The sequence below is a fragment of the Somniosus microcephalus genome, unplaced genomic scaffold, assembly GCF_052327205.1.
Source record: "Somniosus microcephalus isolate GS21.2 unplaced genomic scaffold, FLI_Smic_1.0 unresolved_chr2, whole genome shotgun sequence".
NCBI lineage: Eukaryota > Metazoa > Chordata > Chondrichthyes > Squaliformes > Somniosidae > Somniosus > Somniosus microcephalus.
This window is the reverse complement of record NW_028225180.1, coordinates 12,994,853-13,021,799: the sequence shown is the minus strand read 5'-3', so window position 1 is coordinate 13,021,799 and position 26,947 is coordinate 12,994,853. Positions and strand designations below refer to the sequence as shown.

Here is a 26,947-nt window from a genome sequence, read left to right as displayed (position 1 = left end):
CCCAGCAGGGTATACAAGGGTGGAACTGTATCCCAGCAGAGTATATGAGAGTGATTCTGTATCCCAGTGTGGTATATGAGGGTGGATCTGTATCCCAGCAGGGTATATGCAGGTGGATCTATATACCAGCAGGGTATATGAGGGTGGATCTGTATCCCAGCAAGGTACTTGAGAGTGGTTCTGTATCCCAGCAGGGTATATGAGAGTCGATCTTTATCCTAGCAGGTTATATGAGGGTGAATCTGTATCCCAGCAGGGTATATGAGATTGGATCTGTATCCCAGCAGGGTGTATGAGGGTGGCTCTGTATCCCAGCTGGTTATATGAGGGTGGAACTGTATCCCAGCAGGGTATACGAGGGTGGAACTGTATCCCAGCAGGGTATATGAAAGTGGTACTGTATCCCAGCAGGGTATATGAGGATGGAACTGTATCCCAGCAGGTGATGAGGGTGGAACTGTATCCCAGCAGGGTATATGAGGATGGAACTGTATCCCAGCAGGTTATATGAAAGTGGTACTGTATCCCAGCAGGGTGTATGAGGATGGAACTGTATCCCAGCAGGTTATATGAAAGTGGTACTGTATCCCAGCAGGGTGTTTGAGGATGGAACTATACCTCAGCGATTGCTTCTGACTTCTGGCCTTCCGTTTTACTCTTTTACAGATATTGTGCGTATTTCTCTAGTGAATGGGAACTCCCGATGTTCTGGGCAACTTCAACTGAAGTTAAATGGCAGCGTTCTGGTAAACAGCCCCGAACTGGTAACCCTCTGCCCTCAGGAATTCTCCCGCAGCGAGGCGGACGTGGTCTGCAGGGAGCTGGACTGTGGCTCCACCCACGGCATCGTGACCGGAAGTTTCTTCAGGGGTCCGAAAGGAAAAGTGTGGGATCAGAGAGTGAAATGTCAGAGCAACGAGGCCAAGTTGAGCAATTGCAGCAAAGTCCAGCGGAGTTGTGATTCTGAGGACCGGGTGGGGATCGTGTGCTCGGGTAGGAAGACTCTCTTCCCGCATTAACCTTCCATCCATTCCCTTCCTCTCCCTCAACCGCCCCATTTTTCAAAATGACTCAAATCCCGCTCCAACCTTGGATCTCACCCAACTCAACTCTCCCCTCTTCCCACCCATGTCCTCCTCCATCCTAACTGAGCTTCACGATTTCTTCCCAACACCACTTTACACCCTTCTTTCACCCATCCTTCTCCTTTATATCTAGAGGACTAGAATACAAGGGGCTAGAAGTAACAGGCTCGAAGGGGCTGAATGGCCTCCTCCTGTTCCTGGGTAACAGGCTCAATGGGCTGAATGGGCCCCCTCCTGTTCCTGTGTTACATGCTTGAGGGGCTGAATGACCTCCTCCTGTTCCTGTGTAACAGGCTTGAGGGGCTGAATGGCCTCCTCCTGTTCCTGTGTAACATGCTCGAGGGACTGAATGGCCTCCTCCTGTTCCTCTGTAACAGGTTTGAGGGGCTGAATAGGCCTCCTCCTGTTCCTGTGTAACAGGCTCAAGGGGCTGAATGGCCTCCTCCTGTTCCTATGATAACAGGCTCGAGGGGCTGAATGGCCTCCTCCTATTCCTGTGTAACAGGCTCAAGGGGATGAATGGCCTGCTCCTGTTCCTGTGTAACAGGCTCGAGGGGCTGAATGGCCTCCTCCTGTTCGTGTGCAACAGGCTCGAGGGGCTGAATGGCCTCCTCCTGTTCCTAATGCACTTCAGACTGTAATAAAACAGTAGAGCGTGCTGGACTCTCAGGTGTCCTGGACAGAGGTCCCTCATTGTGTCCCATCTGCTTTCCCTGTGTCACCAGGTAGTGTAGTGGTCATGTTACTGGACTAGTTAATCCTGAGGCCTGGACTACTGATCCAGTAGAATGCAAGTTCAAATCCTGTTGTGAATTCAGTTTAAAAAACTTTTAAAAACGTTATCAGTAAAAGTGACCATTAACATAAGAAATAGGAGCAGGAATAGGCCATTTGGCCCCTCAAGTCTGCTCCACCAATTAATAAGAACATGGCTGATCTGATCTTCACCTCAACTCGGTTCCCCATGCCCCCATCACTCTCCTATTGTTCAAAAATCTGTCTATCTCCACCTTAAATGTATTCAATGACCCAGCCTCCACGGCTCTCTGGGGCAGAGAATTCCACAGATTTACGACCCACTGAGAGAAGAAATTCCTCCTCATCTCAGTTCTAAAAGGGCGACCCTTTATTCTGAGACTGTGCCCCCGAGTTCTAGATTCCCCCACGAGAGGAAACATCTTCTCTGCATCTACCTTGTCGGGCCCCCTCAGTATCTTATATGTTTCATTAAGATCACCTCTCATTCTTCTAAACTCCAATGAGTATAGGCCCAACCTGCTCAACCTTTCTTCATAAGTCAACCCCCTTCATCTCCGGAATCAACCGAGTGAACCTTCTCTGAACTGCCTCCAATGCAAGTATATCCCTCCTTAAATAAGGAGACCAAAACTGTCGCAAAAACCCAACTGGTTCACTAATGCCCCTTTAGGGAAGGAAACCTGCCGTCCTTGCCCAGTCGGGGCCTTTATATCGAGAGGACTAGAATACAAGGGGGTAGAAGTTCTGCTGCAGCTATACATAACCCTGGTTAGACCACACCTGGAGCCCTGTGAGCAGTTCTGGGCATCACACCTTAGGAAGGATATATTGACCTTGGAGGGAGAGCAGCGTAGATTTACCAGAATTATATCCCGACTCCAAGGGTTAAGTTACGAGGAGAGATTACACCAACTAGGGTTGTATTCCCTGGAATGTAGAAGGTTAAGGGGTGATCTGATCAAAGTTTTCAAGATATTAAGGGGAACAGATAGGGAAAATAGAAAGAAACTATTTCTGCTGGTTGGGGATTCCAGGACTAGGGGCACAGTCTAAAAATTAGAGCCAGACCTTCCAGGAGTGAAGTTAGGAAACACTTCTACACACAAAGGGTGGTAGATGTTTGGAACTCTCAGCCACAAATGGTAGTCGATGCCGGGTCAATTCATAATTTTGAATCTGAGATTGATAGACTTTTGTTAACCAAAGTTATTAAGGGATACAGGACAAAGACGGGGGATAAGGAGTTCGGTCAAAGAGCAGCCATGATCCCATTGAATGGTGGAACAGGCTCGAGGGGCTGAATGTCCTCCTCCTGTTCCTATGTTCCTGTATCTCCCCTCCCACCACACCAACCTGGCACCCACTTCCACCCCCTCTGTTAATGCGGGCTCAGTCCTTCACCCTCTACCCAAAAAAAGCTCCGCTCTCACCACCTGCCCGTGTCACCCCCAAAGTACCATCTGCTCCACCTCTCTCCCCTTATCCCATCCTCTTCCCCCTCTCTCCTCATCCCCTCCTCTTCGCCCCCTCCCCTCATCCCCTCCCTCTTCCCTCATCCCCCTCCCCTCCCCTCTCCCCTCATCCCCCTCCCCTCATCTCCACTCCCCTCTCCCCTCATCCCCCTCCTCATCTCCACTCCCCTCTCCCCTCATCCCCCTCCTCATCTCCCCTCCCCTCTGCCCTCATCCCCCTCCCCTCATCTCCACTCCCCTCTCTCCTCATCCCCCTCCCCTCTCTCCTCTCCCCTCATCCCCCTCCTCATCTCCCCTCAACCCCCTCCCTCTCCCCTCATCCCCCTCATCTCCCCTCCCCTCTGCCCTCATCCCCCTCCCCTCCCCCTCCCCTCATCCGCCCATCTCCCCTCCCCCTCTCCCCTCTCCCCACATCCCCCCATCTCCCATAGAAACATAGAAAACTAGGAGCAGGAGTCGGCCATTCGGCCCTTCGAGCCTGCTCCGCCATTCAATATGATCATGGCTGATCCTCTATCTCAATACCATATTCCCGCTCTCTCCCCATACCTCTTGATGCCTTTTGTGTCTAGAAATCTATCTATCTCCTTCTTCAATATATTCAGTGACTTGGCCTCCACAGCCTTCTGTGGTAGAGAATTCCACAGGCTCACCACCCTCTGAGTGAAGAAATTTCTCCTCATCTCAGTCCTAAATGTCCTACCCCGTATCCTGAGACTGTGACCCCTCGTTCTAGACTCCCCAGCCAGGGGAAACATCCTCCCTGCATCCAGGCTGTCCAGCCCTGTCAGAATTTTATACGTTTCAGTGAGATCCCCTCTCATTCTTCTCAACTCTAGTGAATACAGGCCTAGTCGACCTAATCTCTCCTCATACGACAGTCCTGCCATCCCAGGAACCAGTCTGGTGAACCTTCGCTGCACTCCCTCTATGGCAAGTATATCCTTTCTTAGGTAAGGAGACCAAAACTGCACACAGTACTCCAGGTGTGGTCTCACCAAGGCCCTGTATAACTGTAGTAAGACACCCTTGCTCCTGTACTCAAATCCTCTTGCAATGAAGGCCAACATACCATTTGCCTTCCCAACTGCTTGCTGCACCTGCATGTTTGCTTTCAGTGACTGGTGTACAAGGACACCCAGGTCCCTTTGTACATCAACGTTTCCCAATCTATCACCATTTAAATAATACTCTACCTTTCTGTTTTTCCTACCGAAGTGGATAACTTCACATTTATCCACGTTATACTGCATCTGCCATATATTTGCCCACTCACTCAACTTGTCTAAATCGCCTTGAAGCCTCTTTGCATCCTCCTCACAACTCTGCTCCCCTGTCCCCCTCATCTCCCCATCCCTCTCCCCTCATCCCCTCTCCCCCTCTCCTTGATCCCATCCATCTCCCGCTCCCATCACCCATCCATTTCTTCATTACCTTTCCCTTTTTTCTACTTCACTCTACCTTTCATTCTCATCCATTTCTTCCTTCCCCTTTTCCGTCACTCCCATTTTACCTCTCCCTTATTCCATCCATTTCCTCGTCCATTTCCTCTTCATGCCATCCCATTCCTCCAGTGTCCCCACGTCATTTCCATCCAATTTCCCTCTCCCTCCATTACCACCCATGCCCCCTCTCCACGCTCTATCTCCATCACTCTTCCGCTTTCTCTCTCTCCCCATGTCTCTGTTGCTCTCCTTTACTCCTTTCTCTCTCCCTCCCTCTCTGTGTTTCTTTGTATCGTCACCCTCTCTCTTTCCCTCTGTCTGCCTCCCTCTGACCCTCTCTGTCCCTATTTCTCCCTCTCTCCCCTTGCTCTTTCTCTCCCTCTCGGTTCCCACCTCCCAATCTCGCTCCCCCTCTCTCTCTTCCTTTCTCTCACCCTCTCTCTCTCTGTGCCCTCTCCTGCCCTCTCTCTATATCCCGTCACACTCTCCCCCTACTCCCCTCTCTCCAAACCCCCCACCCCCTCCCACCCAGCCGTTCTCTCTCTCTCTCTTGCTCTCTCCCCCGGTATTTAATGACCCACCTCTCTCTCTCTTTCTCTTTCTCTCAATTCAATTCAATTCAATTCAAATCGCTTTATTGGCATGATGACAAGGTACATCTTATGTTGCCAAAGCATCGAAAAAACATTTATGGTTGAACACATAAACGCAGATCTATCCATACAGTGTATAAACAGATCCCTGTGTGTATAAATATACATTCATATAATTTGTATATACTCTATTCTTAGATTTAATGGTTGTCCCTCTGTTTATGGCAAGCTGTAACATAGTGTGCCGCTAAGGTTACACAATTTCTCTCTCCCTCTCTCTCTCCCTCTCCCTCTCTCTCCCCCTCTCTCCCCCTCTCTCCCCCTCTCTCTCTCTCTCCCTCTCTCTCTCCCTCCCTCTCTCCCCCTCCCTCTCTCCCTTCCTCTCCCTCTCCCTTCCTCTCCCTCTCCCTCTCTCCCTCTCCCTCTCTCCCCCTCTATCTCCTGCTCTCTCTCTCTCACACTCTCCCCCTCTCTCTCTCTCTCTCCCCCCTCTCTCTCTCCCTCCCTCTCTCTCCCTCTCTCTCCCTCTCCCTTCCTCTCCCTTCCTCTCCCTCTCCCTCTCTCCCCCTCTCTCTCCTGCTCTCTCTCTCTCACTCTCTCCCCCTCTCTCTCTCCCTCTCTCTCTCTCCCTCTCCCTTCCTCTCCCTCTCCCTCTCTCCCCCTCTCTCTCCTGCTCTCTCTCTCTCACTCTCTCCCTCTCTCTCTCTCCCACCTCTCTCTCTTTCCCTCCCTCTCTCCCTCTCTCTCTCTCCCCCCTCTCTCTCTCTCCCTCCCTCTCTCTCCCTCTCCCTTCCTCTCCCTCTCCCTCTCTCCCCCTCTCTCTCTCCTCCTCTCTCTCTCTCCTCCTCACTCTCACTCCTCCCCCCCACCCCAGTATTTATCGCCCTCTCTCTCTCTCTGTCCCATACAGAAGGACACCACGAGCTGCGACTGCTGTCCGGAGTTGGCCGTTGTCAGGGGGCTGTGTCTCTCTTCTATCAAGGATCCTGGTGCCCAGTCTCCAGCCTGCGCTGGTTGCCGAAGGATGCAGATCTGGTGTGTGAGAGGCTGCACTGCGGGCGCGCTGTGAATCTGAATTATAAACTAGCAGAACTGAACTCCATCATCCACGTCTGGGACTGGCCATGTTTATTTACACAACCAAACATCTCCAAGTGTCTGAAGGTCGATGGGAGTACAAACGGTGCAAGAACTGCAGACCTACATTGCTCAGGTAAACTGGTCGAGAAATGAGCTGTGACTGTCACTCCGGTGGGACACTGCACCCCCAACTGTGAGACTGAGTCACACAGATTAACAGGGCCCAGCTCCCACAGAGGCTTCTAACATCAACAGCCGATTGGCCATGGTGTTTCTCACAGGAAGCCAAGACCACTTGCATGGGGAGAAAGGTTGCTGTCTCATTCGAGCCCATGTTGTACCTGTCCTGGGAGTGTTTGATGGGACAGTGTAGAGGGAGCTTTACTCTGTATTTAACCCCATGCTGTACCTGCCCTTGGAGTGCTTGATGGGACAGTGTAGAGGGAGCTTTACTCTGTATCTAACCCGTGCTGTACCTGCCCTGGGAGTGTTTGATGGGACAGTGTAGAGGGAGCTTTACTCTGTATCTAACCCGTGCTGTACCTGCCCTGGGAGTGTTTGATGGGACAGTGTAGAGGGAGCTTTACTCTGTATCTAACCCGTGCTGTGCCTGCCCTGGGAGTGTTTGATGGGACAGTGTAGCGGGAGCTTTACTCTGTATCTAACCCGTGCTGTACCTGCCCTGGGAGTGTTTGATGGGACAGTGTAGAGGGAGCTTTACTCTGTATCTAACCCTTGCTGTACCTGCCCTGGGAGTGTTTGATGGGACAGTGGAGAGGGAGCTTTACTCTGTATCTAACCCGTGCTGTACCTGCCCTGGGAGTGTTTGATGGGGACAGTGTAGAGGGAGCTTTACTCTGTATCTAACCCGTGCTGTACCTGACCCTGGGAGTGTTTGATGGGACAGTGTAGAGGGAGCTTTACTCTGTATTTAACCCCATGCTGTACCTGCCCTGGGAGTGTTTGATGGGACAGTGTAGAGGGAGCTTTACTCTGTATCTAACCCATGCTGTACCTGCCCTGGGAGTGTTTGATGGGACAGTGTAGAGGGAGCTTTACTCTGTATCTAACCCGTGCTGTACCAGCCCTGGGAATGTTTGATGGGACAGTGTAGAGGGAGCTTTACTCTGTATTTAACCCCATGCTGTACCTGCCCTGGGAGTGTTTGATGGGACAGTGTAGAGGGAGCTTTACTCTGTATCTAACCCGTGCTGTACCAGCTCTGGGAGTGTTTGATGGGACAGTGTAGAGGGAGCTTTACTCTGTATCTAACCCATGCTGTACCTGTCCTGGGAGTGTTTGATGGGACAGTGTAGAGGGAGCTTTACTCTGTATCTAACCTGTGCTGTACCTGCCCTGGGAGTGTTTGATGGGACAGTGTAGAGGGAGCTTTACTCTGTATCTAACCCGTGCTGTACCTGACCCTGGGAGTGTTTGATGGGACAGTGTAGAGGGAGCTTTACTCTGTATCTAACCCCATGCTGTACCTGCCCTGGGAGTGTTTGATGGGACAGAGTAGAGGGAGCTTTACTCTGTATTTAACCTCATGCTGTACCTGCCCTGGGAGTGTTTGATGGGACAGTGTAGAGGGAGCTTTACTCTGTATCTAACCCGTGCTGTACCAGCCCTGGGAGTGTTTGATGGGACAGTGTAGAGGGAGCTTTACTCTGTATCTCACCCGTGCTGTTCCTGCCCTGGGAGTGTTTGATGGGACAGTGTAGATGGATGTTCTTCCTCTTGCTTGGAAAACAGTGACAGGATCGGACAAAGTCAGCATGGATTTACAAAAGATAAATCGTGCTTGACTAATATACTGGAATTGTTTGAGGGTGTAACTTGTAAAATAGATAAGGGAGAACCAGTGGATGTGATGTATTTGGGTTTTCAGAAGGCTTTCGATAAGGTTCCGCATCAGAGATTAGCGTGCAAAGTTAAAGCACATGGGATTGGGGGTAAGGTACTGACTTGGATAGAGAACTGCTTGGCAGACAGGAAGCAAAGAGTTGGAATAAACGGGTCTTTTGCCGAGTGGCAGGCAGTGACTAGTGGGGTACCGCAGGGATCGGTCCTAGGACCCCAGCTATTCACAAGATATATTAATGATGTAGACGAGGGAACTAGATATAATATCTCCAAGTTTGCAGACGACACAAAGCTGGGTAGGCGTGTGTGCTGTGAGGAGGATGCTGAGAAACTCCAATATGATTTGGACAGGTTGGGTGATTGGGCAGATGCATGGCAGATGCAGTATAATGTGGATAAATGAGAGTTTATCCACTTTGGTGGCATAAACAGGAAGGCAGATTATTATCTGAACGGCAATAGATTGGTAGAAGGGAAAGTGCAACGAGACCTGGGTGTCCTTGTGCACCCTTCGCTGAAGGTAAGTATGCAGGTGCAACAGGCGGTTAAGAAGGCAAATGGTATGTTGGCCTTTGTAGCGAGAGGGTTCAAGTACAGGAACAAGGATGTCTTGCTGCAGTTGTACAGGGCCTTGGTGAGACCACACCTTGAGTATTGTGTGCAGTTTTGGTCACCTTATCTGAGGAATGGTGTTCTTGCCATGGAGGGAGTGCAGCGAAGATTCACCAGACTGATACCTGGGATGGCAGGAATGACGTATGAGGAGAGATTGGATTGATTGGGCTTATACTCGCTAGAGTTTAGAATAATGAGAGGTGATCTCATTGAAACTTATAAAATTCTAACAGGACTAGACAGACTAGATGCAGGAAGGATGTTCCTGATGGCCGGGGAGTTCAGAACCAGGGGTCACAGTCTAAGGATAAAGGGTAAGCCATTTAGGACAAAGATGAGGAGGAATTTCTTCACCCAGAGAGTGGTGAACCTGTGGAATTCTCTACCACAGAAGGCAGTAGAGGCCAATTCATTAAATATATTCAAGAAGGAGTTGGATATATTTCTTAAGGCTAAAGGGTTCAAGGGATATGGGGAGAAGGCAGGGACAGGGTACTGAATTTGGATGATCAGCCATGATCTCATTGAATGGCGGAGCAGGCTCGAGGGGCCGAATGGCCGACTCCTGCTCCTATCTTCTATGTCTCTATGTTTCTCACATTTCTGTTTGATGGACGTGACTCTCCCTTTACCTTTAGAGGGCGAAGTGCCTCCTTTCAGGTTGGTCAACGGAGACAGTCCGTGCGATGGCGAGGCGGAGGTTTTCCACAAGGGTTCCTGGTCGCCCGTGTGTCGGAGCTCTTGGTCCAAAACCGCCAAGGGCCAGGTGTGCTCACAGCTGGAGTGTGACGGAGCCGGGACCGGGTGGAGCGGAGCGGGAACAATCGGGAAGAACAGGACCGGTGCGCCCGTCTGCGTGAAGTGTCAGCTTCTAGAGGTTACATCACTGATCGATGAGAAACCTCTCTGGAATTGTACGGGAGAACGGAGACTATTCGAGCCAATGAACATCACCTGCCCAGGTAGAGTATGGGACAACCTGTAATGTTCCAATTCCGGCCCATTGCGCATCCCCCGCCCCAACCCCCACGGATTTCTATCGCTCCACCAGTGGCGGCCATGTCTTCAGCTGCCCAGGCCCCTAAGCTTTAGATTTCCCTCTCCGTCTTAAAACCTATCACTTTGACCAAGCTTTTGGTCACTCATCCTAACAGCTCCTTAGGTGGCTAGGCGTCGAATATTGTTTGATAGTCCTGTGAGGCGCCTTGGGATGTTTCACTACATTGTTCACCTCTCAGCCTTAGTGTCTGGTCTAGGCTGTTGGGTTTTTATAGAATATTGCCCTTATTTGGGGTACAGTTGTGGTCTCCTTACTTAAGGAAGGATATACTTGCATTGGAGGCAGTTCAGAGACGATTCACTCGGTTATTCCTGAGATGAGGGGGGTTGACTTATGAGGAAAGGTTGAGCAGGCTGGGCCTATACTCATTGGAATTTAGAAGAATGAGAGGGGATCTTATTGAAACATATAAGATACTGAGGGGGGCTCGACAAGGTAGATGCAGAGAGGATGTTTCCCCTCGTGGGGAAATCTAGAACTCGGGGGTACAGTTTCAGAATAAAGGGTCGCCCTTTTAGAACTGAGATGAGGAGGAATTTCTTCTCTCAGAGGGTCGTAAATCTGTGGAATTCTCTGCTCCATAGAGCTGTGGCGGCTGGGTTATTGAATACCTTTAAGGTGGAGCGAGAGAGAGATTTTTGCAAGATAAGGGAGTGAAGGGTTCTGGGGAGCGGGCTGGGAAGTGTCTTTGAGCCCAAGATCAGCCCTGATCTTATTGAATGGCGGAGCAGGCTCGAGGGGCCAAGTGGCCTATTCCTGCTCCTATTTCTTATGTTCTTATAGGATATTGTCATATATTCCTCTTGCCCTTATGTGGGGTATTATAGGATATTGTCATTCATTCCTATTGCCCTTATTTTTTTTAATTTATTTGTTCACGGTTGAGGCCAGCATTTATTACCCATCCCTAATCGTCCTTGAGAAGGTGGTGATGAGCCGCCTTCTTGAACCGCTGCAGTCCGTGTGGTGAAGGTACTTCTACAGGGCTGACTGTGTCGTAGTAGGTTTGGTACAACTCAGGGCAGTTAAGAGTCAACCACATTGCTGTGGGTCTGGAGTCGCATGTAGGCCAGACCGGGTAAGGACAGTAGATTTCCTTCCCTAAAGGACATCAGTGAACCAGATGGGTTTTTATGCCAATCCAGTAGTTTTATGATAGTAGCTTTTTCATTCCAGATTTATTTAATTAACTGAATTTAAAATCCCCGTGGTGGGATTTGAAACCACGTCTCTGGATTATTAGTCCAGTCCGCTGGATTACTAGTAACCACTATGTGTAGGTATGTGTAGGTATTGTAGGATATTGTCATACATCCTTTACCTCTAATACAAGTTCAAGGACTAGGAAACGCTAAAAACTCTGGTTAATAATCTTGATTACATCATGTCAAAGAGATAATCAAAGAGTATTCCATCACACTCTTTACTTGTGGCTTTCCACCATCTACAAGGCACAAGTCAGGAGTGTGATGGAATACTCTACACTTGCCTGGATGAGTAAAGCTCCAACAACACTCAAGAAGCTCGACACCATCCAGGACAAAGCAGCCCGCTTGATTGGCACCCCATCCACCACCTTAAACATTCACTCCCTCCACCATCGGCACACCGTGGCTGCAGCGTTTACCATCTACAAGATGCACTGCAGCAACTCGCCAAGGCTTCTTCGGCAGCACCTCCCAAACCCGCGACCTCTTCCACCTAGAAAGACAAGGGCAGCAGGCGCATGGGAACACCACCACCTCCAAGTTCACCTCCAAGTCACACACCATCCTGACTTAGAAATATATCGGCTGATCCTTCATCGTCGCTGGGTCAAAATCCTGGACCTCCCTCCCTAACAGCACTGTGGGAGCACCTTCACCACACGGACTGCAGCGGTTCAAGAAGGCGGCTCACCACCACCTTCTCAAGGGCAATTAGGGATGGGCAATATATGCTGGCCTTGCCAGCGACGCCCACATCCCATGAACGAATATTAAAAAATAATAAAACACAACCTTCCATGCAGTGCATGTGAGATTCAGGTACGATACTCGCCTACCAAGGAGTCGTCCAGGAGGCCACAAGCGTTTCAGTGTGACTGCTTACAGCAGCCTCAGCAATACTTGCTTAAAGTTCCCCAGGAGCTCACATGTGTTGTGTCTTTTATAGGGTTAATTGTGTAGGACAGATGTGGGTGACATATGTTGTCACGTTCCGTGGGCATGCATGTTGATGCAACTACTGTCATTTACTGCCATTTAGCTGTAACCTATTTGTGCAGGGCTTGTATTCGCTTATCTCATCTGATCTTTGCTGCAAAAAGGCCTTATCTGCACCGGAATCAATTCAGCGATTGTCAATCCTTTGTCACATTCTATTGTGCTGTGCTAAAAGCCTGTCTGCTACATCTGTGCGCCTTTCCGAAGTGTGCTTTGATCTAACAGTGCCGGTACCCATTATATCACGCCCCAATTGTAAAATTCTCATTCTTGTTTTCAAATCCCCCACGGTCTCTGTAACCTCCTCCAGCCCCTACAATCCTCCTTAACTCTGTAACCTCCTCCAGCCCTACAACTCTCCCTATCTCTGTAACCTCCTCCAGCCCCTACAATCCTCCTTAACTCTGTAACCTCCTCCAGCCCTACAACTCTCCCTATCTCTGTAACCTCCTCCAGCCCCTACAACCCTCCCTATATCTGTAACCTCCTCCAGCCCCTGCCACCCTCCCTATATCTGCAACCTCCTCCCGCCCTACAACCCTCCTTATCTCTGTAACCTCCTCCAGCCCCTACAACCCTCCCTAACACTTTAACCTCCTCCCGCCGTACAACCCTCCTTATCTCTGTAACCTCCTCCAGCCCCTACAACCATCCCTATCTCTGTTACCTCCTCCAGCCCCTACAACCCTCTCTATCTTTGTAAACTCCTCCAGCCCCTACAACCCTCCCTATCTCTGTAACCTCCTCCAGCTCTACAAACTCCCTATCTCTGTAACCTCCTCCAACTCCTACAACCCTCCTTTTCTCTGTATGCTCCTCCAGCCCCTGCAACCCTCCCTATGTCTGCAACGTCCTCCCGCCCCTACAACCCTCCCTATCTCTGTAACCTCCTCCAGCCCCTACAAACCTCCCTATCGCTGTAACCTCCTCCAGCCCCTACAACCCTCCCTATCTCTGTAACCTCCTCCAGCCCCTACGACCCTGCCTATCTCTGTAACCTCCTGCAGCCCCTACAACCCTCCCTATCTCTGTAACCTCCTCCAGACCGTACAACCCTCCCTATCTCTGTAACCTCCTCCAGCCCGTACAACCCTCCCTATCTCTGTAACCTCCTCCAGCCCGTACAACCCTCCCTATCTCTGTAACCTCCTCCAGCCCCTACAATCCTCCCTAGCTCTGTAACCTCCTCCAGTCCCTACAACCCTCCCTATCTCTGTAACCTCCTCCCGCCCTACAACCCTCCTTATCTCTGTAACCACCTCCAGCCCCTACAACCATCCCTAACTCTGTAACCTCCTCCAGGCCCCACAAACCTCTCTATCTCTGTAACCTCGTCCCGCTCCTACAACCCTCCTTATCTCTGTATTGTCCTCCAGCCCTACAACCCTTCCGATCTCTGTAAACTCCTCCAGCCCCTACAACCCTCCCTATATCTGTAACCTCCTCCAGCCCCTGCCACCCTCCCTATATCTGCAACCTCCTCCCGCCCTACAACCCTCCTTATCTCTGTAACCTCCTCCAGCCCCTACAATCCTCCTTAACTCTGTAACCTCCTCCAGCCCTACAACTCTCCCTATCTCTGTAACCTCCTCCAGCCCCTACAACTCTCCCTATCTCTGTAACCTCCTCCAGCCCTACAACCCTCCCCATCTCTGTAACCTCCTCCAGCCCCTACAACCCTCCCTATCTCTGTAACCTCCTCCAGCCCCTACAACTCTCCCTATCTCTGTAACCTCCTCCAGCCCCTACAATCCTCCCTATCCCTGTAACCTCCTCCAGACCCTACAACCCTCCCTATCTCTGTAACCTCCTCCAGCCCCTACAACCCTCCCTATCTCTGTAACCTCCTCCAGCCCCTACAACTCTCCCTATCTCTGTAACCTCCTCCAGCCCCTACAACTCTCCCTATCTCTGTAACCTCCTCCAGCCCCTACAACCCTCCCTATCTCTGTAACCTCCTCCAGACCCTACAACCCTCCCTATCTCTGTAACCTCCTCCAGACCGTACAACCCTCCCTATCTCTGTAACCTCCTCCAGCCCGTACAACCCTCCCTATCTCTGTAACCTCCTCCAGCCCGTACAACCCTCCCTATCTCTGTAACCTCCTCCAGCCCCTACAATCCTCCCTAGCTCTGTAACCTCCTCCAGTCCCTACAACCCTCCCTATCTCTGTAACATCCTCCAGCCACTACAACCCTCCCTATCGCTGTAACCTCCTCCAGCCCCTACAACACTCCCTATCTTTGTAACCTCCTCCAGCCCCTACAACCCTCCCTATCTCTGTAAACTCCTCCAGCCCCTACAACCCTCCCTATCTCTGTAATCTCCTCCCGCCCTACAACCCTCTTTATCTCTGTAACCACCTCCAGCCCCTACAACCATCCCTAACTCTGTAACCTCCTCCAGGCCCCACAAACCTCTCTATCTCTGTAACCTCGTCCCGCTCCTACAACCCTCCTTATCTCTGTATTGTCCTCCAGCCCTACAACCCTTCCGATCTCTGTAAACTCCTCCAGCCCCTACAACCCTCCCTATATCTGTAACCTCCTCCAGCCCCTGCCACCCTCCCTATATCTGCAACCTCCTCCCGCCCTACAACCCTCCTTATCTCTGTAACCTCCTCCAGCCCCTACAACCCTCCCTAACACTTTAACCTCCTCCCGCCGTACAACCCTCCTTATCTCTGTAACCTCCTCCAGCCCCTACAAGCATCCCTATCTCTGTTACCTCCTCCAGCCCCTACAACCCTCTCTATCTCTGTAAACTCCTCCAGCCCCTACAACCCTCCCTATCTCTGTAACCTCCTCCAGCTCTACAAACTCCCTATCTCTGTAACCTCCTCCAACTCCTACAACCCTCCTTTTCTCTGTATGCTCCTCCAGCCCCTGCAACCCTCCCTATGTCTGCAACGTCCTCCCGCCCCTACAACCCTCCCTATCTCTGTAACCTCCTCCAGCCCCTACAAACCTCCCTATCGCTGTAACCTCCTCCAGCCCCTACAACCCTCCCTATCTCTGTAACCTCCTCCAGCCCCTACGACCCTGCCTATCTCTGTAACCTCCTGCAGCCCCTACAACCCTCCCTATCTCTGTAACCTCCTCTAGCCCCTACAACCCTCCCGATCTCTGTAACCTCCTCCAGCCCCTACAACCCTCCCTATCTCTGTAACCTCCTCCAGCCCTACAACCATCCCTATCTCTGTTACCTCCTCCAGCCTTACAACCATCCATAGCTCTGTTACCTCCTCCAGCCCCTACAAGCCTCCCTATCTCTGTAACCTCCTCCAGCTCCTACAACCCTCCTTATCTCTGTATGCTCCTCCAGCCCTACAACCCTCCCTATCTCTGTAACCTCCTGCAGCCCCTACAACCCTCTCTATCTATGTAACCTTCTCCAGCCCCTACAACCCTCCCTATCTCTGTAACCTCCTCCAGCCCCAAAAACCCTCCCTATCACTGTTAGCTCTTCCAGCCTTACAACGCTCCCTACCCCTAACCTCCTCCAGCCCTACAACCCTCCCTATCTCTGTAACCTCCTCCTGTCCCAACAACCCTCCCAGATCTCTGCGCTCCTCTAATTCTGGCCTCTTGAACATCCCCAATTTCCATCGCTCCACCATTGGTGGCCGTGCCTTCAGCTGCCAAGGCCCCATAGCTCTGGAATTCCCTCCCTATACCTCTCTACCTCTCTTTCCTGCTTTGAGACACTCCATAAAACCTACCTCTTTGACCAAGCTTTTGGTCATTTGCCCTGATTTCTCCTTATGTGGCTCGGTGTCAAATTTGGTTCACTAATTGCTCCTGTGGGGCATTTTACTAGGTTAAAGGCACTATATAAATGCAAGTTGTTTTTGTTGTTCTGTACAATGCCAACCAGTTTATCCTTACACCCTCTGTCTGAACTGGATTTGACCCTGGTCTCAGAGGGCCAAAGGTCACCATCTGACCCACTGACCCCTCCCTACTTGACCTCACCCTCACTCATCTACCTGTCGCAGACTCATCTGTCCATGACAGTATTGGCAGGAGTGACCACCGCTCAGACCTTGTGGAGACGAAGTCCCCTCTTCACACTGAGGACACCCTCCATCGTGTTGTGTGGCTCTACCACCATGCTCAATGGGATAGATTCAGAACAGATCTAGCAGCTCAAAACTGGGCATCCATGAGGCGCTGTGGGCCATCAGCAGCAGCAGAATTGTATTCCAACACAATCTGTAACCTCATGGCCCGGCATATCCCTCACTCTACCATCATCATCAAGTCCGGGGACCAACCCTGGTTCAACGAGGAGTGTAGAAGAGCATGCCAGGAGCAGCACCAGGCGTATCTAAAAATGAGGCGCCAACCTGGGGAAGCTACAACACAGCACTACATGCATCCTAACAGCGGAAGCAGCATGCTATAGACAGAGAACATAAGAAATAGGAGCAGGAGTCAGCCATTTGGCCCCTCGAGCCTGCTCCGCCATTCAATAAGATCATGGCTGATCTGCTACCTCATCTCCACTTTCCTGCCCGATCCCCATATTCCTCGATTCCCTTAATACCCAGAAATCTCTCGATCTCTGTCTTGACGACTGAGCCTCCACAGCCCTCTGAGGAAGAGAATTCCAAAGATTCACCAGAGCTAAGCGACCCCACAACCAACGGATCAGATCAAAACTCTGCAGTCCTGCCACATCCAGTCGTGAATGGTGGTGGACCGTTAAACAACTAACGGGAGGAGGAGGCTCCAAGAACATCCCCGATCCTCAACCCCCCTCTGTCTGGGGCTGCGTTCGGTCTCATGCTGATGCTCGCTAACGGAGAAGTGGAGGGGGGATTTAAACGGGGGAGGGGGACTGAAGGGAACTCCCCCCGAGGGTGCAGGATGCAGCGTGCTGACTGAGCTTCCCCCTGCCTTGACCTGCTCATTTTCACTCCGATTGTCTCCACAGATCCCCGACCCAGTACGATCCTGAAGCCGGTGGCGGAGTCGTCGGGGGCCGTGACGGCCTGCGTCGTCCTGGTCCTCCTCCTGCTCCTGCTCCTGACACTGACCTACGGCTGGAAGATGTACCAGCGCAACGGGAAGCAAAGTGAGTACGCGAGACGGTGGGCACACACACGCGCCCACGCACACACACACACGAGCACACGGGCGCAGGCACACACGGGATTCATTTTAACACCAACAACACTCAAGGAGCTCGACACCATCCAGGACAAAGCAGCCCCCTTGATTGGCACCCCATCCACCACCTTAAACATTCACTCCGTCCACCACCAGCGCACCGTGGCTGCAGTGTGTACCATCTACATGATGCACTGCAGCAACTCGCCAAGGCTTCTTCGGCAGCACCTCTCAAACCCGCGACCTCTTCCACCTAGAAGGACAAGGGCAGCAGGCGCGTGGGAACACCACCACCTCCAAGTTCCCTCCAAGTCACACACCAACCTGACTTAGAAGTATATCGCCGTTCCTTCATCGTCGCTGGGTCAAAATCCTGGAACTCCCTCCCTAACAACACTGTGGGAGTACCTTCACCACACGGACTGCAGCGGTTCAAGAAGACGGCCCACCACCACCTTCTCCAGGGCAGTTAGGGATGGGCAATAAATGCTGGTCTTGCCAGCGACGCCCAGATCCCATAAAAATTCATTAAAAAAAACTCAACTACAACGAGTGAAACTCCTCCATGCACTCACTCGCACACACACATAAGAACATAAGAGGTAGGAGCAGGAGCCGGTCATTTGGCCCCTCGAGCCTGCTCCGCCATTCAATAAGATCATGGCTGATCTGATCTTGGCCTCAACTCCGCTTCCCTGCCCGCTCCCCATAACCCTCGACTCCCTTATCATTCAAAAATCTGTCTATCTCCACCTTAAATATATTCAATGACCCAGCCTCCACAGCCCTCTGGGGTGGAGAATTCCATAGATTCACCACCCTCTTGAGAGAAGAAATTCCTCCTCATCTCCATTTTAAATGGGTGCTCCCTTATTCTGAAACTATGCCCCCGAGTTCTAGATACCCCACGAGGGGAAACATCTTCTCTGCCTCTACACGGTCAAGCCCCCTCAGAATCTTTTATGTTTCAATACGATCCCCTCTCATTCTTCTAAACTCCAATGAGTATAGGCCCAACCTGTTCAACCTTTCTTCATAAGTCAAGATTTGAATGTAGGAGGTATGATCAGTAAGTTCGCAAATGACACGAAAATTGGTGGAGTGGTAAATAGCGAGGAGGGAAGCCTCAGGCTACAGGACGATATAGATGGGTTGGTCAGATGGGCGGAACAGTGGCAAATAGAATTTAACTCTGAAAAGTGTGAGGTGATGCATTTTGGGAGGACTAACAAGGCAAGGGATTACACAATGAATGGTAGGACCCTAGGCAGGACAGAGGATCAGAGGGACATTGGTGTGCATGTACATAGATCCCTGAAGGCAGCAGGACAGGTAGATAAGGTGGTTAAAAAGGCATATGGGATACTTGCCTTCATTAGCCGAGGCATAGAATATAAGAGCAGGGAGGTTATGATGGAGCTGTACAAAATGCTAGTTAGGCCACAACTGGAATACTGTGTGCAGTTCTGGTCGCCACACTATAGGAAGGATGTGATTGCATTGGAGAGGGTGCAGAGGAGATTCACCAGGATGTTACCTGGGCTGGAGAGCTTCAGCTATGAAGAGAGACTGGACAGGCTGGGGTTGTTTTCCTTAGAGCAGAGAAGGCTGAGGGGGGACCTGATTGAGGTGTACAAAATTATGAGGGGCATAGATAGGGTAGTGTTAAATCCATGAATCTTAAGGTATGGTGTTCTTCAATAAATAGACGGAGACTGTAGATGAACAATCAACAGGTGTTTACTGGATGAGGGTATTCTAAAAACTAACAGTACAGATCCCTACTCAGGGTTTATATACAGGTGTGGTCACTGCCGGTACTACAGTATACAGCAGCTGTAAAAGTAGCTCTCCTCTTAAAGGTACATACACTACAACTCCTCCCCTTTTAGATTAACAGTACCATAACATTCAAATAACAGTTAACACTTTTAACATGCACATTAACTGAAATAGTCCATTTATAGATTCAGTCTTTGGGGCGGCTTCCTGATCCTTTCTGGATAGCGCCTTTCCTGAGTGTCTTGCTCTTGGTGCGGAGGCGATTCTGGCCCCCTGTCGTCGGTTAGTTCATCAGCTTCCGATGCTACTGTTTCTAGGGTAGATGCTACCTGTAGGTCGGGTTCATCACCAGGTACGCGAGACATGGGGTTGACTCGTTCATGTAACGCTAGGATCTGGTCGACATGGCGTCTCACAATATTCTCCCCAACATCCACTGTGTACATTAGTGGCCCCTGCCGTGTGCATATCGTTCCTGGTTGCCATTTCTCTGTTCGGTAGTCGCGGGCCAAGACTGGTTGTCCTACATTGAAGCTCCTTGTCGGCTTCTCATTGATGTGCTGGAATTGCTTATTCTCAACATTTCTTCGTACATTTGGTCTGAGCAAATCCAGACGCGATCTCAACCTTCAGTTAAAGAACATCATGGCCGGGGTCTGGTTGGTAACTGCATGTGTCGCATTTCTGTAGGCTAACAGGAAATTGTCCACCTTCTGCTGCAGTGGAATGTCGTCATCGCACATGGCCCTTACTGCCTTTTTAAAGGTTTGTACGAACCTCTCAGCCAACCCATTTGTGGCTGGATGATACAGGGCGGATGTGTAATGCCTTACCCCATTCCTTCTCATAAATTTCCGAAACTCTTCGGACACAAACTGTGGTCCGTTATCAGAGAAAATCTGCTCTGGCAAGCCGTTCCTGGCAAATATGGTCCATAGGACTGCAATCGTTTTCTCCGTAGTGGTGGAGGACATTTTGATCACCTCAGGCCATTTCGAGTGCGCATCCACTGCTATTAAGAACATTGAGTCCATGAATGGACCAGCAAAATCAATATGCACCCGTTGCCATGGAGAGGAGGGCCACTCCCATGGGTGTAGAAGGGCATGTGGTGGTGCATTTTGGACCTTCTGGCATCCTGAGCAGCTCTTTGTTAGGTCCTCGATTTGTTGATTGATCCCCGGCCACCACACATAAGCCCTAGCAAGGCTTTTCATTTTCACCCCTCCCAGATGGCCTTCGTGAAGCTCATTGAGCACTCTCTCCCTTAACTTGGGTGGAATTACCACTCGGGATCCACACATCACTGTCCCCTGGCATACTGACAGCTGTTCTCTTCTAGATGAGAATGCTGGCAACAGTGAGTCGCCATGTGTTGGCCATCCCTTCACCGTCAAATCATATACCCGAGACAGTGTCGGATCATTTTGGGTCTCCTTCTCTATATCCGCGTTAGTTACTGGCAAGCGTTCAATTATAGTTGAATAAAATATTTCGACAGGGTCCACTGCTGGTACTTCCTCCGCAGCAGGCAGTGGCAGGCGTGATAGCCCATCAGCATTTCCATGTTGTTTCGTGCCCTTATACTCTATTTCATATTGGTTCACCCCTAGAAAAAGGGACCATCTTTGTAGCCGTTGCGCAGTCATCACCGGAACGCCCTTCTTTGGATTAAAGATGGAGACAAGTGGTTGGTGGTCAGTCAGCAAGGTGAACTTCTACCCGTGCAGATAGTGATTGAACTTTTTCACTCCCCACACTAGGCTGAGGGCCTCCCTGTCAATCTGGGCGTAGTTGCGCTCGGCTGAGGTTAGTGACCGAGACGCAAAGGCTACTGGCCTCTCCAACACGTCTGGGAATTTGTGCGACAGCACCGCTCCAATACCATAGGGTGATGCATCACACGCCAATCAAATTGGTAGTGCTGGGTTGAAATGAGCCAACACCTCTTTTGATGTGATCAATTCTTTGCACTTCTGGAAAACTCGTTTACATTCGTCATTCCACTTCCATGGTACCCCCGTTTGCAGTAGGGTGTTCAGTGGGTGTAATACTGTAGACAAATTTGGTAAGAACTTATGGTAGTAGTTCACCAGCCCGAGGAACGACCTCAGTTGTGACACATTTTCCGGTGCTGGAGCCTTGACTACCGCCTCAATCTTTTCAGGGGACTTATGTAACCCCTCTTCATCAATAACGTGGCCACAATACGAGATCTGCTTCTGGAAAAACTCGCATTTGTGGCGATTAGCTCGTAGCCCATATTCCTTCAATCTAGTGAGCAGCTGCTCCAGGTTGGCGAGGTGATCACTGTCTTTTTCGCCCGTGACCAGGATGTCGTCTAAATAACACTGGGTCCCTGGAATCCCTTGCAGGACTTGATCTATTGCCCTTTGCCAAATAGCCGGAGCTGATGCTACCCCGAACACCAGCCGCTTGTATTGGTAGAGACCTTTGTGAGTGTTGATCGTGAGGTATTGTTTCGAGGCTTCTTCTACCTCCATTTGCAGGTACGCCTGGGCCAGATCAATCTTAGTGAAGCGTTTTCCTCCAGATAGCGAGGCGAAAATATCTTCAATCCGCGGAAGCAGATATTGTACCGTGTGAAGGACTGGGTTCACTGTCACCTTAAAGTCCCCACAGATGCGAACCTTCTTTGGTTCCCCAGACGTATTACTCAATGACCTCTTCATTACAGGAACGATGGGTGTAGCCCACTCGCTCCAGTCTACTTTGGACAGTACTCCTGAACGTTCCAACCCTTCCAGCTCTGCTTCGACGGCTGGGCGGATCGCATAAGGCCTTAAAAAACTTTGGGCTTGCATTTTCCTCTATTTTGATCGTCGCTGTGATGCCTTTTAGTGTTCCGAGTCCCTCCTGGAACACTTCTTGTGCGTCAGTTAGCATTTTTGACAGTCGTCCAGGTGTGACGTCATCATCTTTTTTGGCCTCTACCGTCAGTGCCTGTATGGAATGCCAATCTAACTGTATCTTCTGGATCCATTCACGTCCTAGTAGTGGTGGTCCTCCATCTGGCAATACATATAGGTCCATTTTTGGTGTTTCCTTGCCGTTGTATATCACGTTCACCCTTATTTTTCCTTTGGGGTAGACTTTTTGCCCCGTGTACGTCTTCAAGACAATCTCTGTATCTCTCAAGGGTATATGTGAGAATAGTCGCTTGTAGTCCCTTCGGTTTATGACTGTTAGGGCTGATCCTGTGTCCAATTCCATTTTCACTTGGACTCCGTCTATCTTGAGCGTGACCCAGATAGTTTGGTGATCCTCCATTTTGATTACATTATGTAGTTTCAGACAACCCAGCTCCTTGCTTCCGGAGTCTGTATCACTTTCCAGTTCATCTGAACTACTCTCCGTCACCTTATGTACCTTTTTGTACTTCTCCTGTGGAGATTTCTTGCTGCTGGTTTTCTTTCCCGACCTGCAGACTCTTGCTATGTGTCCTGCTTTTCCACACTGTCTGCACACTTGGTCCTTCAACCAACAATCCTTCTGGTCGTGTGTTGTTCTGCCGCAGCGATAACACTTCACTGCTCCATAGGACATTTCATTGGTGCCATATTCTTGCGGTCTCCGTTGTATCTCTGCAGCGCCCCGTGCGGCTGCTTCGTGTGATACTGCCATGCTGAAAGCCTTGTCCAGCATAAGATCCTTTTCTGATAGAAGCCATTTCTGGGTTCCTTCATTTTGAAGCCCACACACAAACTTGTCCCTTAACGTATCTGCTAGTCCCATTCCAAACTGGTAGTGTTTCCATAGCTTGCGCAGTTCCATTAAATACTCAGCATTACTTTCGTCTTTATGCTGGTTCCTTTTGTGAAACTTAAATCTTTCTGCTATCAGCAGCGGTGTGGGGTTTAAGTGGTCCTGTAGGATTGCCACTATGCTTTCAAAATCCTTATCCACTGGCTTCTCTGGGGTTACTAGGTTTCGCAGTAAGCCATACATTTTTGCACCCGTGGAATTCAACAATACCAGTGCTTTCCTGGCATCTGGCACTTCATTCACCTTGCAGTACACTTCAATGCGTTCTACATATGTTGCCCAATCTTCGACTTCATTGTCGAACGCTGTGACACTGCCACTCTTCGGCATCCCTGGGTGTGGTTAGACTGGCAAAAATGGCGTCTCCCGCGCTCTCCCTTCTCCGCTGGCTCAAAATGGTGTCTCCCGCGCTTCCCTTTCTTCCTGCGCTCGCCCTTCTTCTCTGCTGCGGCTTCAAAAATGGCATCTCCCGCGCTCTCCCTTCTTCTCCGCTGCGGCTCAAATGGCGTCTCCCGCGCTTCCTGTCTTCCCCCGCGGACGCTGCTCAGCTCTTGAGCACTGGCTGCGCTCTGTGCGTTTTCCTGCGCGCCTCTCTCGTTGACGCCGCTCGGTCCTGAACCCCGGCTGTGCTTTACCCTCTCTCTCTTTTTGTTTTCCGTCGACGCTGCTCGGTCTTCAACCCCCGGCTGCGCCCTGTGCGCTTTACCCTCTCTCTTACCCCGTCGACGCTGCTCGGCCTTTTCTGTGCCGTCAGTCGGCTCCAGCCGCCGCTGTCCGGGAAGTGTCTGCGCCGTCCCTGTTGCCAGCCTGTTGCACTGGATCGTCGTGACTGGATGACCAAGCCCAGCTCTCAACAGCCTCCCCTGCGATGCTCAATCTCTGCTGGATGACTGGGCGGTTGCTCGTGGTCGACGCCCGTGCTTCTGGCCTCGACTTTCTTCCACTGTCCTCCAGGAGCGAATCCCTGGGAGGAAATGCAGAGTTGCAGGTAGGTTCGAAACTGCCTCGTCGCCACTGTTAAATCCGTGAATCTTAAGGTATGGTGTTCTTCAATAAATAGACGGGGACTGTAGATGAACAATCAACAGGTGTTTACTGGATGAGGGTATTCTAAAAACTAACAGTACAGATCCCTACTCAGGGTTTATATACAGATGTGGTCACTGCCAGTACTACAGTATACAGGAGCTGTAAAAGTAGTTCTCCTCTTAAAGGTACATACGCTACAGATAGAAAGGAACTTTTCCCCTTAATAGAGGGGTCAATAACCAGGGGGCATAGTTTCAAGGTAAGGGGCAGGAGGTTTAGAGGGGATTTGAGGAAAAACTTTTTCACCCAGAGGGTGGTTGGAATCTGGAACTCACTGCCTGAAAGGGTGGTAGAGGCAGGAACCCTCACAACATTCAAGAAGCATTTAGATGAGCACTTGAAACGCCATAGCATACAAGGCTACGGACCAAGTGCTGGAAAATGGGATTAGAATAGACAGGGCTTGAGGGGCGGCGTGGTCACGATGGGCCGAAGGGCCTCTTTCTGTGCTGTATAACTCTATGGGCTCGAACTTCCAAGCCCCGTGGAGGCGGGTTTGGAGGCGGGAGTGGGGGGAAAATTGCAGAATCGGGGGGCACGAACCCTTTCTGCCCCCAACCCGCCTCCATGCCCATTTCCCAGGAGGCGGGTACCCGACCTGTGCTGGGAGCCGCCTCCCCGAGGCGGGAAGGGGATTAGTGCCAATTTACTGCCTGTTTACAGGTAGTTAACAGGCAGTTTTTGGCCTAATTCCTATTTTTAGCCCTGAAGTGTGGGATTCCCGACGGCTCCGAACCACGCCATGTTAGCGAGGCGGACCGTCGGGCTGAAGGGCTTGGAGGGTTTGAGATGTCCAGTGTTCGGGTGAGTGATGGGTTCATGAGTGCAGAGGCAAGTGTGTTTGGTGTGTGTAAAGTGTTTAAATAAATGTTACTTACCTTCACTTACTAATGCAGGCTTCCTTCCTTCAGGGAGTCCCTCATCTCACCGGCACAGAAAGCAGAATGGCCGCGAGCTGTCAAAAGTTGCAGCATTCTGCTTTCTGTTCTGGAGAGATTTCTAACTGAGTCTGTGAAGAAGGACACAAGTTAGAAGTCAGATTGTCAGTGTTTGACCGCTTCACAGAGCTGTCAAACACTGATATTTCATCTGTCAAAAGCTGTTGACAGATGGAATGTCAATCCCTGACGCCACCTGTAACCGGGTGTCCCTTAATTGGCCTGCTGAGCCCGCTGGGCGGGGTTAACAAGGTCAATCAAGGGAAAATCACATGGGTTGGCCACAAATCGATGGAGGCTGGACTACAACCCAAAAAGTTCGAGTCCCGCCTCCATCACGGCCCCATTGACAAAATCCAGCCCTATGACTCTATGACTGAACCCTTTCATCTCCGGAATCAACCTCGTGGCCCTTCTCTGAACTGCTTCCAATGCAAGTATATCCCTCCTTAAATAAGGAGACCAAAACTATGCAGTACTGCAGGTGTGGTCTCACCAACGCCCTGTATAGTTGTAACACCAGTCGCTGAAGGTAAACATGCAGGTGCAGCAGGCGGTTAAGAAGGCAAATGGCATGTTGGCCTTTGTAGGGAGAGGATTCGAGTACAGGAACAAGGATGTCTTGCTGCACTTGTACAGGGCCTTGGTGAGACCACACCTTGAGTATTGTGTGCAGTTTTGGTCGCCTTATCTGATGAAGGATGTTCTTGCCATGGAGGGAGTGCAGCGAAGATTCACCAGGCTGATACCTGGGATGGCAGGAATGACGTATGAGGAGAGATTGGGTCGATTGGGCTTATACTCACTGGAGTTTAGAAGAATGAGAGGGGAGCTCATTGAAACGTATAAAATTCTAACAGGACTAGACAGACTAGATGTAGGAAGGATGTTCCCGATGGCGGGGGAGTCCAGAACCAGGGGTCACAGTCTAAGGATAAGGGATAAGCCATTTAGGACAGAGATGAGGAATTTCTTCACCCAGAGAGTGGTGGACCTGTGGAATTCTCTGCCAAAGAAGGCAGTAGAGGCCATTTCATTAAATATATTCTAGAAGGAGTTAGATATATTTCTTAAGGCTAAAGGGATCAAGGGATATGGGGAGAAGGCAGGGACAGGGTGACGTAATAAAACTCACCACACACTTGGTTTGAGTATAAAGCGAGGCTTTAATCAACTTGTTTCAGAACATGGAGGTCTAGTTGTACTTCACTAGTTCCTTGTCTTACAAAATGTCCCTGGGCAAGCTGGGCCCACGCCCGAGTATTTATACTCCTTGGACGGCGCCACCAGCTGGCCGTCCAGCGTTATTTCAGGAGTAGTTTCTTTATGATGATGAGATTTATAACACAGGGTACTGAGTTTGGATGATCAGCCATGATCTCATTGAATGGCGGAGCAGGCTCGAGGGGCCGAATGGCCTACTCCTGCTCCTATTTTCGATGTTTCTATGTAACAGGCGCACACACACACTCACACTCAATCGCACACCCCTCGGCTTGGTTCCGGGTCTAATTTTAACCACTCTCTCTCCCTCTCTCCACCTCTCAGTGTTCCGCCGGAAGCAGACACAACGCCAGTGGATCGGACCGACCGGGGCTGCCAGTCACGCGGGTAAGGGCGGCGCCAGGGGCTGACGGATCCGCAGTGGGCACCTCCCCGATCCCTCGCGAGGGAGGGAGGGAGCCGGGCTAGCAGAGAGCTGGAGTGGACTGCAGGCTAAATCCCCATCCAGGCCCATCTCAGTGAAGTCCCGCGGAGCCCCAGGCTGAGCTCGGGATGAGAAAGAAAGAAAGAGAGAGAGGGAGAGAGAGAAAAAGAGAGAGAAAGAGAGATAGAAAGAGAAAAATAAATAAATAAATGATACAGCACCTTTCACAATCTCAGGATGTCCCGAAGCGCTTTACAGCCAAAGAAATACTTTTGATGTACAGTCACTGTTGTAATGTGGGAAACGTGGCAGCCAATTTGAGCACAGTAAGATCCCGCAACAGCAATGTGATAAATTAGCAGATAATCCGTTTTTAGTGATGTTGGTTGTGGGTTAAGTATTGCGCCCAGGAC

General features: G+C 50.6%; 1 protein-coding gene across 1 annotated transcript in view; it reads left to right on the top strand.

Annotated features, from left to right (window-relative positions):
- LOC147092140 (T-cell surface glycoprotein CD5-like) overlaps window positions 1-26,947 on the top strand; it is a 92,460-nt gene that overhangs the window by 54,471 nt on the left and 11,042 nt on the right. The window contains exons 5-9 of the mRNA XM_085975558.1: window positions 667-993; window positions 6,265-6,567; window positions 9,551-9,874; window positions 17,116-17,256; window positions 26,435-26,497. Coding sequence (XP_085831684.1) covers window positions 667-993; window positions 6,265-6,567; window positions 9,551-9,874; window positions 17,116-17,256; window positions 26,435-26,497 — 1,158 coding nt within the window. The remainder of the gene's footprint in view (window positions 1-666; window positions 994-6,264; window positions 6,568-9,550; window positions 9,875-17,115; window positions 17,257-26,434; window positions 26,498-26,947) is intronic.